The following is a 13,211-nucleotide window of genomic DNA, read 5'->3' as shown; positions in this document are numbered from 1 at the left end:
GGCCTACATAATAGTTTAATATTGCTGTACTATATACTCCAACATCACTGGCGCATGGTAACAACCAGCTGACTGCAGACCATTTCCGGTCACACATTACTCTCCATAACCCTCTAGTTCCGTCACCTCTGGATGACATACATTGGCAAACCAGCACAAACTTTCTCTGTTCCCTAAGAGATGCACTTAGTCGTTCGCTATTTCTTTAGCACACAAAACTAGTATAATTATTTAATGCCACAACATCCTACCAGGTACTCATTATTATTCCTGGGTAAAAAGAGACAAACGTAGATAAAGTGCCTTGCCCAAAGAACACAAGCGACTTCCAGCGCGAGAACCCCTGACTGAACTCAATGTTGGGATATAAGTGTAACTAATCGAAGTGGAAATATATAAATTAATAAAATGATTAATATGATGAAATGTATGATAAAACAAATGTAACAGATCCAAAAAGTATAGGTCTATATAATCAAAACAAATGATCTGACATTATTTAGCAAATGAATATGAAGATGCAAAGGCTAAATCATTATTTGCATGTGAATGTTATATTTAGCTTTTATTGATGGTTATTACATCTGTTACAAAATAATTTTGTTAAATATAGTATGAGAGTGGATGGTGGAAGTATGTTTTAAGGACCTAATTGATAGCCAAAGTCCTTGGACACACACAGCTCTGCGCATATATAAACCTAATCACATCTGAAATCAAATCACTGCCACCAAAACAGAATCCTACCACATTCTAAGGTATACGCTATCCCATCAGACATTGCAACAGGAAACAAAACTAAGATATCTCTATTAACAGAGATATCTCTGTTAATATATATATCTTAGTTTTAAATAGAGATATCTTAGTTTTAAATAGAGATATGAGATATCTCTATTTAAAACTAAGATATCTCTATTAAAACCTAAGATATCTCTATTAAAAACTAAGATATCTCTATTAAAACCTAAGATATCTGCATTAAAAACTAAGATATCTCTATTAACAATTAAAATATAAAAATAATTACACAAGTGACGTGTGGTGTACCGTTGCACGCTCTACAATCTAAGCTAAATAACAATGAGCCTGGAAATGGTTCTCAATGCAAATCTTGTTCACAAAACAGCACACTCAGAAAAAAAACAATCATCATATCTCAAATGGTCAGTACGGAGAGCCTTCTCAAACTTGAATTATAAGAATACAAAGTTCCATTAATCTGAAATAATGTGAAGACCTTAGAGGACTTGTTGGTATAAAGCGCTACATAGATTTTGATTATTATTATTATTATTACTATTATTATTGTTTTTATTATTATTAATAATATCTTTTTATATTTATATATTTATACATTTGTCTTTTCTACATGTTATAAATATATATTTAATTTATTTTTAAAAGGGACCCATTGTTGAAAGCTTTGCTTGTCATGGTTTTTCCTTTTCCACCAATTGTAAATTATCTGTTATGAAAAAAGGGAATGTGGAATAAAATGATGATTGATTGATTAAACTTTAACTTATTACCTCCACCAAGGAGGTTATATGTATTCACTCCTGTCTGTCTGTCTTTTATCACGTTTACACAAAAATAAAAGAATGGATCATCATAAAATTTAGCAAAATGGTACACAAATCATCTAAGAAAATGATGATTAACTTTTGGGAAGAAAAGGTCAAAGCACAAGGTAAAGGTCACGATTTTAAAGGTCAAGAGAAAAAAATTTATTATTTATAAACAATTAGAACACAAAAGTTGCAAAGAAAATTACAGAGATCAGAAAAAGCAAACTCGTTCATAACATTTCATGTTTGTAGATGGTTCCTAGGCCTATTGGTTTAGTTGTACTCTTTCGTTATAGGTTTAATAGTATTTAAAATTTCGTAGGTCATTCATTCGTTCATCGGATCCTTTTAACTAAATATTCTAAATCGCACCAGCAAGAGACACATTACTTCCATAAGATTATGATCTTACCATATACGTTAGAGACATCCGCAGGGTCGCTGATGAGGTAAGGTTCTGGAATATAAGGAGAAAAATATATTCAACTGATATTTTTTGTTGCATCCAACAGCAAGTAACTCGCCAATGATAGAATGAAGGATGCTTTAAAAAGATGGTGGAGTTGTTTTTTATTGGTCAGAACAACGCCCATTGTTACAGGATTTGAACCCATGACATTGACATTAGAAGACAAGCATTTTAAATATTAAGTTATACAACTCCACCACAATATATACATATAAGAGACAGTATATATATATATATAAACTAAAGTTTCTGCATGGGCAGAGTCGTGTTAAAAAAAAAGTAAAATTAAACACTATTTATATATTTGCATCAAAATTAAGCAATTATTGTACGAGTAGGCCTACTTAAGACCATAGGTGGGCATCAAACACTAATTGAATGGTAAGTAACGCGAATTTGTTAAGTGTGAAAGGAGACTTAGAGATTGTTTGATTCCATGTTTGGAAATGTACTGTACCTCTTTCACAACATATACCCAAACTAAACGTACAGGGTATATCATTGTATGCATGTGAGCGTAATTGTCCGCAATCTTCAATCCCGCCATTATTGTCAGGCTGACCCAATAACCAAGCTGCAAAAATTAAAAGCAAAAAAATTACTTAAGTTATACGAAAAGCAATATTTGTTTTCATTTCAGTTATTATTCGAGATTAAAACATCCCGCTGCCTTTTGACAGTAATTTAACTCAGGAACCTGGAAACAGACCTTTAAAGAGTGTCAATCAAACTTCATAACTGACCAATCAGAACAAAGCTGGGAATATGCACGTGTAGGGGCCTACTACAAACACACGTGTTGTCTCACAAGCGCACATGTTTTTGTGTACAGTATGTTTTGTTTTACTGTCGTTTTGTAGGACCTTAGCAACAATGTCCAAGGGATGGGGCCTAGCGGATAGGTCCATCGGGAGTATTCCCATGTTTACATCCAGATCCGCGAATAAGTTTGGAACCAGCGTTTCCAATGCGCTGAACGCCAGCAGCCCTATTCTTACGTACTGATCCCATTTTATGGTCGGTTCGGTAGGATTTCCGACCCAAAGATTAAATGTGCTTTTAGAGATTATTAACTTTTGGGAAAAAAGGTCAATGGACAAGACAAAAGTCACGATTTTTCCTTGAACTTACACTTGAGCATAAAAGAAAATAATGGAATGGCCCATAGACTGCCTGCGTATTGTTTGATATCCAGATACAGGGTGAAGGCATATATTCTAAGGCGTGACTGCACTATTTATTATCATGGTTATATCCATGCATATTAACCTACGGGCAAATAAAATAAAAGATGAAGAGATTTATTATTTCCAAAAAAAAATATTTATAAACAATTATTTCACAAAAGTTGCCAAAAAATTTGAGAGATCAGAAAAAGCAAACTCATTTATAACGCCTTGTTTGTATAGTAGATGTTCGGTAGGATTTCCGATCCAAAGATTGAATGTATAATTACTTCATTTGAAGAAAAAAGTATTGAAATTTAAACCACACCCTTCAAATTACCGCTTCTTTTTTAAAATCATGATTCATGATTTCGTTTACTGTATTCTCTTGTATAACATCCAAATCACACGCTCACCACAAATCTTGTGGCTTTCATATAGTAGGAGCATATGCTTAGTCTTTAAGCACAACATGCTCACTTGTGCCACAGACTTTTTCATCTTCAATGTATTCATTTTGTTCTTACTGTATTTTTTTTTCTACTCATCTATTTTCTGATCCATTTGCACCATTAAGTAAAAAAAAACAAAAAAACTAGAACTCACGTTGGTAGTCACTCCACCGGCTACGTTCAACTGTCCATTCAAAAAATCCCTCGATATTTCGATCATGTAAGCCGAAAAAGATATTAGTGCCCATTTGAGAATACACCAATTCATGCTCTTCTGCAGAATTAATTACGACCAACCCGGAATCAAGTTCTCTGCAAATTCTTTGTCCATTATCAAAGGTTTCCGGACCAGGGTGAAAGTAATAGCATGACCCTTCATTGCGCAACCAACCAAACGGACATGCCGCTACACAAGAAAACAAAAAAACCCCTTTAAATATAAGAAGTACAATAAATACAACAGTATTCTTTCTCACCAATTTTTACATATTGTATGGAAGTATTTTTAAATAAATTATGAAAATGATAAAACTTAAAAGATATAAAATAAAATAATATTATTAAATAAATAAAACATTCGATTGCTCGTTACACGAATAATAAAAAAAGTATAAACTTCCAATGACACACAGGTCAATTGATTTCTAAAGCCCGGCACTCATAACGCTCGATGGTCGCTGGACGGCCAACACAATTCTATAGAGAATGCAAGGCCATAACGTACGTGCAAATAACAATGTGACAATCCGTTCAAACTGCCACCAAAGACAATAGAAGAAGAGTTGCTTCGCGATATGGTGGAACGTCCAGTCGAAATGCATTGTGGGAGGATGGAGAGCAATTTTACCCTGTCTGCGTGGCGGCGCTTTGAGACCCTGAGTTGTTTTCCATCACATTGTTTTTTCTTTGAATGATAAACATTTTATTAATTAACAATTAAATGATAAAATAAACTAGATTTGAACTCGTCACTGAGGACAAGTTTGGTGATCCGCCGTACTTTGACCCTCACGAAGCACGCGCGGTTCTGATTGAAAAGTATTATATGCTAAAACATGCTCTATTTAGTTTTTAAAGAGTAATTTTGAGCGTTTTAAAGACTTACGAATGTGTACACATACGTCTTAACGTGCGTGCGCACGGAAATGATATTAATACAGTGTCACAAACCCAAAACATGTAACCGAAACGTAATTTCCAGCTTCAGTACGTGCTGTGGGCGTGGAAATGAGCGTACGGAGCGTAAATTATGGAAAGTTTTGGAATACTGAAAATGACCTGAAACATGCTTTAAATTATCTGAAAAGTGATATTAACAATTTTAAAATTTTAACGCACAAGTACAAATACCTTATATGAAGTGCCCGAGGACGGTAATGGCACATGAATTTAAACCTTGTCAAGTTTAATTTAAAACCCTGTTTTTCTTTTAGAGTATCGGTCTGATAGCGTCGAAATACAGTCTGCCGCCCTCTATTTTAAAAATGTTTAATCTTTTAAGAAAAAAAAGATAAGAAGGCTCCAAAAAAGCATTCTTTTTTACCATGATGACATCATCAAAATGAAAAATAAAGGGGCACTTCTGAAAGAGAATTGTCTCAGCTATAACATACTCACAGGTGGAAGACAATCGATTAAGAATAAGCATGATACGTTCAAATAAGTTGAATAAATGCGTCATAAATAAAATTTCAGTTTTTTAAAAATTAGATATCAATATGATGACGTCACAATGTCCGATCAGCCAAAATGATCTATAAAATCATATCCATAATTCATGTGCTTTCAGAATATGTAATAAAAATTAGGGGTTACCTTTCATCTTAAGGAGCTATAACTGTTTAAAAGTAGGCATAATTTTAAGTATACACTAGATTTGAACTCGTCACTGAGGACGAGTTAGGTGATCCGCCGTACTTTGACCCTTACAAAGCACACGCGGTGCTGATTGAAAAGTGTCATAATATGCTAAAATATGCTGTAATTAATTTTTTTTTAAAGAATAATTTTGAGCATTTTGAAAAATTTACGCATGCGTACACGTACGTCTTGACGCCCGTGAGCACATTAATAGCACAAAGAGTGATTTCTGATTTAATAATGTGTCAGGAACACAAAGTATGTAACAAACGTGATTTCCAGCTTCAGTATGTGTTGCGTGCGTGGAAATGAACGTATGGCGCGTAAATATGGAAAGTTTTGGAATGCTGAAAATGACCCGAAACGTTCTTTAAACTATCTGAATAGTGATATGGAGAATTTTCAAATTTTAAAAGACGTGCACGTCACGATGTGTGCGTGTACAGTAATGGCACACGAAATTAAACATTGTCAAGTGTTTTTAAAGCCGCCTGTTAGTTGGTAATGCCACAGGAATTTTCTCTTCATATAACCTATATATATATTAGTCTGATAGCGTCGAAATACAGTCTGCCGCCTCTCTCTGTTCTATCTCTTTACATCTTTTAAGAATGAGAGATAAAAGGGCTCCTAAAATAAATTCTTTTTGACCATACTGACGTGATGAAAATGATAAATAAAGTGACACGTCTGAAAGAGAATTGATTTAGCTATAATATACTCACATTATGATCTATAAAATCGTATCTACAACTCATGTGCTCTCAGAATATGTAATAAATATTGGGGGTCATATTTCATCCTAAGGAGCTATATTTGATTATAAATAGGCATAATTATAAGCATATGTAATTTTTGACGCACGCGTACGCGCACCTTAAGATGCGCAAACAAAAAAGTAAGATACCTAACATTCAACCTTAACCTGAAGTATAAGCCCATTTAATATTATTCAGAAATGACAAATAGTTAAGATGATATGACGTCATCAACGTTTTGAAAAAATAAATATAAATTTGTTCTTGTTTTTTAATTCAGATGGCAATATGATGACGTCACAATGTCCGATAAGCTATTATGATATATAAAATCATATCTACAGCTCATGTGCTTTCAGAATATGTAATAAAAATTGGGGGTCACCTTTCATCCTAAGGAGCTATAACTGATTAAAAAAAGACCTGATTTTGACGCACGCGAATGCTCGTGTTATTACACGCGCACAAAAATATAATGTACATAACATTTACCCATGACCTGAAGTTTATGCTCACTAAATATGATTCAGAAATCACGAATGATTAATGTGATTATAGGGTCATCAAAGGTTTGACAAAAGAAAGATGAGGGGGATAAGCAAAACCCTATATTTTGACCATGATGACGTCGTTAAAATGTAAAAAAATTGTACGTATATGAAAGAGAATTGACTTAGCTATAACATACTCAAATTTGGAAGAAAATTGACCAAGAATAAGCGAGATACGCTCAAATGCGCATATTTAAAATGTCGACATAGATAATATTGAGTTTGTTGAATTCAGATGGCAATATGATGACGTCATAATGTCCGATCAGCCATTATGACCTATAAAATCATCTGTTCTATTTTCTCTATGGTACAACTCATGTGCTTCAGAATATGTAATAAAAATTGGGGGTCACCTTTCATTCTAAGGAGCTATAATTGATTGAAAATAGGCATGTTTTTGGCCTATTTTTGCTATATGTAAAAAAAAACGTGCACATGTTGTTTTATGTTCTATGCGCGCGTACGGCATTGCTATTAACCCTAAATGACCAAAAAGATTGGAAATTTGTGAATACAGTGTCAGGGACCTAAAACATTTAAAAAACAATATTTTTAACTTCTGTACGTGACGCGCGAGTAAAAATGCGCAAGCGGTGCCGAAATTTTTATAAATGTTGAAATGCTCAAAATGGCTTAAAACGTGCTCTAATTTAGTCAAAAATTGATTTCAACCATTTTAAAATTTTGACGCACGCGTACGCGCACGTTATGAGGCGCACGCGCAAAATGAGTGTACATTACAATCAACCTTCACTCGAAGTTAATGCTCACGTAATACGATTTCGAAATGTCAATTGGTTAGGCTGATATAATCAATTGCGTAAAAAACACAAAAATACGCGTAGATGACGTCACACGTGACTGGTAACCTTGCAAAGCTTATTGTCACTATTCCAGGCCAAGCCAAATGTTTGTTGTAGTCGTTTTGTGCGTAGCTCTCGCCAAATTTGAGATATCGTGCGAACAGTTATTTATCAGAATGTAGAATAAAAAAAAAAAGATCTCTGACAATAACAAGAGGTGATCCGCACTAGATGCGGATCACCAATAATTGTTGACGCATGCGTACGCGCATGTTAATTTGCGCGAACGGAAAATTAAGGTACCTGACATTCAACCTTGACCTGAAGATTATGCTCACTTAATATGATTCAGAAATGTCGAATGGTTAAGATGATATGGGTTCATCAACATTTTGAGGAAAGAAAGATGTGGGGGTCAGAAAAAACTTTTTTTTTTACCATGATGACGTCATCAAAATGTAAAAAGAAATAAAATTTATGAAAGAGAATTGTCTCAGCTATAACATACTCAAAGTTGCAAGACGATCGATCAAGGATAAGCGAGATACGTTCAAATGCGTATTTTCAAAAATGAGGTCGGCTATAATTCACATTCTTTGAATTCAGATGCCAATATGATGACGTCAAAATGTCCGATCAGCAATTATGATCTATAAAATCAAATTTACAAGTTATGTGCTTTCAGAATATGTAATAAAAATTTGGGGTCACCATTCATCCTAAGGAGCTATAACTGATTAAAAATAGGCCTGATTTTAGTATATTTTCACTGTATATCGGCACAAATCCGCACAAAGGTACCTATATTTGATGCGCACGTACGGCATTGCTATTGGCCATAAGATGACCAAAAAGAATGGAAATTTGTGAAAACAATGTCAGGAACCCAAACTATGCGAAAAACATAATGTTTAGCTTCCGTACGTGCTGCGTGCGAAAAAAATGTGCGCGCATAAATTTCAAAAAAATTTGAAATGCTCAAAATGGCCTGAAACGCGCTCTAATTTGGTCAAAATTGATTTTGAGCTTTTTAAAAATTTGACGCAAACGTACGCGCGCGTAATGAAGTGCACACGTAAAATGAAGGTACAGTACATTCAACATTAACCCGAAGTTAATGCTCACTTAATACGATTTCGAAATGGCAATTGGTTAGGCTTGATATGACTGATAATGTAAAAACGCAAAATTGCGCGTAGATGACGTCACGCATGACTGAGTGCGTTGAAAAGCTGACCATGACTATTCCAGACCAAGCCAAATGTTCGTTGACGGCGGTTGTGCGTAACTCGTGGCATTTTTTGAGATATCGTGCGAACAAAAATACAGAGAAAGAAAGAACAAGAAAAGAAGATGAGACAGTACAATAACAAGAGAGCGGATCACCAATAATGATTAATTTTTAATTGCTAAGTGCATAGAGTTTTAGATGCGCTATATAAATATACAATAATAATAATAATATCTTATAATAAAGGCCCGCTCGCAATTTTTTTTTAACGTGGTATTTTGGTAAAATCTCGGCAAGAATTATTCATAATAACCCTTATAGAACATATTTGGCGCATGGGCTATTTTCAAGTCTGTGTCAGCCTCAATGATCAGCAGCTCTGTGCATCATAAGGGACATAGTTATGTTCGATTTTGATAGAACGACGGATCATTCACTTTTATGGTCTCGGGATTTAGCATATGTATGGATCTTGTATTTGAATCGATGATGCAAAAATAAAAGAGGTGATTGATTTGATACATTGAAGTCAGGGGTGGATCCAGAGATGTTCAAAAAGTGGGGCGTAAGGGGGCGAAAGTGGGGCCGATCGATATAACAATACCCTAGGGGGTCCAGGGGCATGCCCCAGCAAAATTTGTCTTCTAGAAGCCCGAAAATAACCTCTGAGGATGCGAATGTTGATATTAAAAAGACTAACATTTACTCAAACGAATATTTCGGCTACTCCTTTAGTCTTTGTCAACGCTTGACATAAAATAAACATATTGAAAAAGTTTCTTGGTAATATTCGAACCCGGGACCTTCCTCGTGTGTACATCAAACACTAGTGTTTGTATACCATCGAGTGCAAAATGAATTTCCTTCCACCGGATTTCGAACTTTCAATTTTCAATTATTTGTTTCTAGCCGTGCCTATAGTGTAATATATATTATATATTTATATATATTCACCCTCCCGGGGAGGGTGAAGACCCGGACCCCCAGTCCAAAAAAAACCCTGGCGGCCCTCCTACTAATAAACAGCATTATGCTTGTGTTATTGTGATAAAATGATTAATTTTTTTAAACTATATAATTAAATAAAAAATCAACAGCATTCTTTAAAAAGAACATTAACAATATAGTCCAGTAGAAAACACCCAACACTAGCAAATTAAACAATATAAAACTGTTTAAGCTTACGAATGTCCTATGGATTCGCACAACAACATCTCGTAACCGACACCACAAAGAGACACAAACTTCAATTGATATTATGTTGGGAGTTAAAGCATTGAACGATTCAAATGTTCAACTTATTTTTCTTTTGCTAACTTTGTTTACAGGTATAGTCCAAGTTATACTAAGGGTACCCTAACCCGGCAAGGCCTTATCTAGCTGCCGATCGATCACAAAGAGTGCAACGCCGCAAGCGTGTTTTCTGAGAACCCACTGAAAGTTTGTGTCTGTCCGAGAAAAAGCAAAATCCATCGACTACTAGAATGCAAGGGGCCAAGACACTTTCTAGCACCCCCCCCCCATGCTCCATAACTTGTCGTTACGCCACCGTCCAAAAAATAGATCTAATTCTTAGACCTACACTGATGAAGGCCAATCTGATGCAAGTTAAGCACTGCTATACTATACAGGTGACAGAGGCACATTTGCATACATGCTTCATTCAATGAATCTTGATGACAAATTAACAATGATATTTTCTAGACAAAACGTATTACATTACTTACCCATAGGTGGAGTTGTAGGGTCTGGCGCAAGCACTAGTATGAAAACAGAACACAAGAATACACAAAAGTAGATTATATGTACAGTACTATGATTAATTTTGTAATAAATAAATAAATAAGTAATAAGTATTCTTGGTCATTTTGAATATATTTTGAAGAGTAAATGCATCATTTAAATTAAACCACAATAAATGCACAACCAATCCACTTTTCGATATTTCGATATTTGTATAGCATGCTCATACCTATCCATTTTGCTATACAAGTGCCACAATATATGAAAAACAAAGCAGATATAAAGTTGAATGGATAAAACAGAAGACAAAGCAAATTGGAAGTGCGGACACGCTTGGACAGATTCACTTATGCATGACCGTTTTACCGTCCTACCCAAAAGCATAACATAATACTACAGTTCTAATTTTGTGACTAGGGCTTCCGTGTGGTCTTTAGCTGATTTGGTCTCATTTAGGATAAGAGATAAAAGACATGTCAATATGGTATCACAGAAAAGTTGTCTTTAATTGGAGGGGGGTCTTTAATTTGGGGTCTTAAATTAGAGGGAGACCTGTATTTATAGTCTTTGGTTCTGCATATACTCTGAACATCGGCTGAAATTGCACCCTAGAATCCATGCGACGAGAATCTGAACGTAATGCCGCACACTCACTGCTTTCAACAACCTTCGCTCTACAAATCTAACTGTTCCTGGCGAGCGCTAAATGACGCAACACACTGTCTGCTGATTGTCGGCGGCAGTTGGAACGGATCATTAAAATCAATCCTTTGCTTAATTGCGCATCATGTTATGTTATGCATAGGATCGCGTCAGCCGACGACCGTCGGGGGAAGTGAGTGCCCAGCTTAACGCTATCGCTTGCGCAAAATGACCTCTTATTGACGTCATTAAGTTCTACGCCCTCCCGCGTCGTGCCATCGAAAGCTCCCTCTATTATTAGAAAACACAAGCAAACTATCGATGATGTGCTTAAACTATAACTGTGGGGACCCGGGCCTGGGGCCCGCAAACGGCCGCATACGGTATTGTATTCGGAAAATTCGTATTAAGAAGTGCTTCATTATTTTCTGTACACCATCTCCTATTATGGTGATCCTATATTCTAGCTTATCAGTCTTGACCACCCAATTTTAATTCAATTTTTTAATGAATTTTCTGCTATTAAAAATATTTATTTTGGTGACCAAGTAGAGAGCAGGAATCTTCATGATTAACTGACTGTTTTTACATGGATTTATTTATGTACTGTATACTTCTTATTTAATTAAAGATGAAAAAGCTACTAAAACGATGTACCAATATGACATACCAGCATAGGCCTAGGCATTAGAGAAAGAACTAACATAACAAACTTGCTGCACTTCTTTCAGTATTAATCGTCTCCGACTGATTGAAGTGCAACAACATGCACACTGAAATTATAAATATTCAGAAACTTCCAGTTATCGAAGGATTACGCTTAGAAATATTAAAAGGCAAAAGGAAACATAAAGAGACCTAAACACACACAGTGGCGTATCTAGAAGTTTTGAAGTTGAGGGGCGCTAATTCGCACAATGTAGTGATTTTAGGTGATTTTTAACTACTTGACCGTGATTTTTTTTGGGGGGGGGAAAGACTGGGGGACGTGAGTAATTTGGGGGAAGTGCACCCCCCTCCCCTAGATACGCCACTGAACACACATGGGTCAAACAATAAACAAAGACCTCAAACTAATTAATAAAACGATCAATACTTTGAGCAAAAACGATTGTGAAAGGCTGAACTGGAAGAGAGTGGTGCCAAGCCTGCTGGCTTGACGAAGCCGAAAAGGCCAAAAGAAGATGTAAACATCGTATTGGGCATAGCCTGACAACGAAAAAGTTCCTTATCGACATTAAATTGTCATTCTGAAAATCAATTAAAATTCTCATGATGTTTAGTGCATCTATACCTTGGCCACATACTGTGCCTGACCACCCCGGTTCACAGTTGCAGTCGTAACGGTTTGTACCATCCACACATTCACCGTTATTCTGGCATGGATTGCTGGCACACTCATCAACATCTGAAATGAGAAATGTGGGTAAATGATGTGGGTAAAGTAGGAACATGTGATGTTATAATAATTATGTAATTCCTGATGATGACATAATTAATGTCGAAATATTGAATCTCAACACGATGGCGTATTTCAATACTTGGAGTATGTATTATACTTTCTGATGTCATAATCGTATCAAGCATAGCCCTTCAATGAAAAGTTTCCGTATATACCACAGTGATACCAGAGGTGGCGCCAGTTAAACCATTAGGAAGTACAAATAGTATGAGTGTCACTTTAAAAATTGACACGGCCACTTTATTCAAGGTTTCACTTTTATTTAAGCATCATCATGAATAATACATATAATACAAAGATACAAATATATAAAGTATCAGTTACCAGAGATCCTAATTAATATCCAATTATTTAAATGAGGCAATTATCCAATCAGAGTGAAGTTGTATCATGGTGAAAAAGTATTTGCAGAATAAACAGTTCTGAGACAAAAATTAACAAATGTAGATTAGGGCAAGTTATCAGTGTGAGAACCAGGTCTAAGTACAGGAAATAAAAAA

General features: G+C 35.3%; 1 protein-coding gene across 3 annotated transcripts in view; it reads right to left on the bottom strand.

Moving 5' to 3' along the window:
• LOC117117232 overlaps positions 1-13,211 on the bottom strand; it is a 41,561-nt gene that overhangs the window by 21,920 nt on the left and 6,430 nt on the right. For 2 of the 3 annotated variants that reach the window (XM_033261478.1, XM_033261480.1), the window contains exons 5-9: positions 12,544-12,657; positions 10,592-10,624; positions 3,813-4,064; positions 2,498-2,614; positions 1,984-2,028 (exon numbers count right to left, since the gene is read on the bottom strand). In XM_033261478.1, the coding sequence (XP_033117369.1) occupies positions 1,984-2,028; positions 2,498-2,614; positions 3,813-4,064; positions 10,592-10,624; positions 12,544-12,657 (561 nt within the window). The remainder of the gene's footprint in view (positions 1-1,983; positions 2,029-2,497; positions 2,615-3,812; positions 4,065-10,591; positions 10,625-12,543; positions 12,658-13,211) is intronic. The other variant, XM_033261479.1, reaches the window with a different exon arrangement.

The sequence above is a fragment of the Anneissia japonica genome, unplaced genomic scaffold (assembly GCF_011630105.1).
Source record: "Anneissia japonica isolate Jap-2015-1 unplaced genomic scaffold, ASM1163010v1 scaffold287835_len3118868_cov185, whole genome shotgun sequence".
Taxonomy (NCBI): Eukaryota; Metazoa; Echinodermata; class Crinoidea; order Comatulida; family Comatulidae; genus Anneissia; species Anneissia japonica.
The sequence above is the reverse complement of the archived record's forward strand: the minus strand, read 5'-3'. Positions and strand labels throughout refer to the sequence as shown.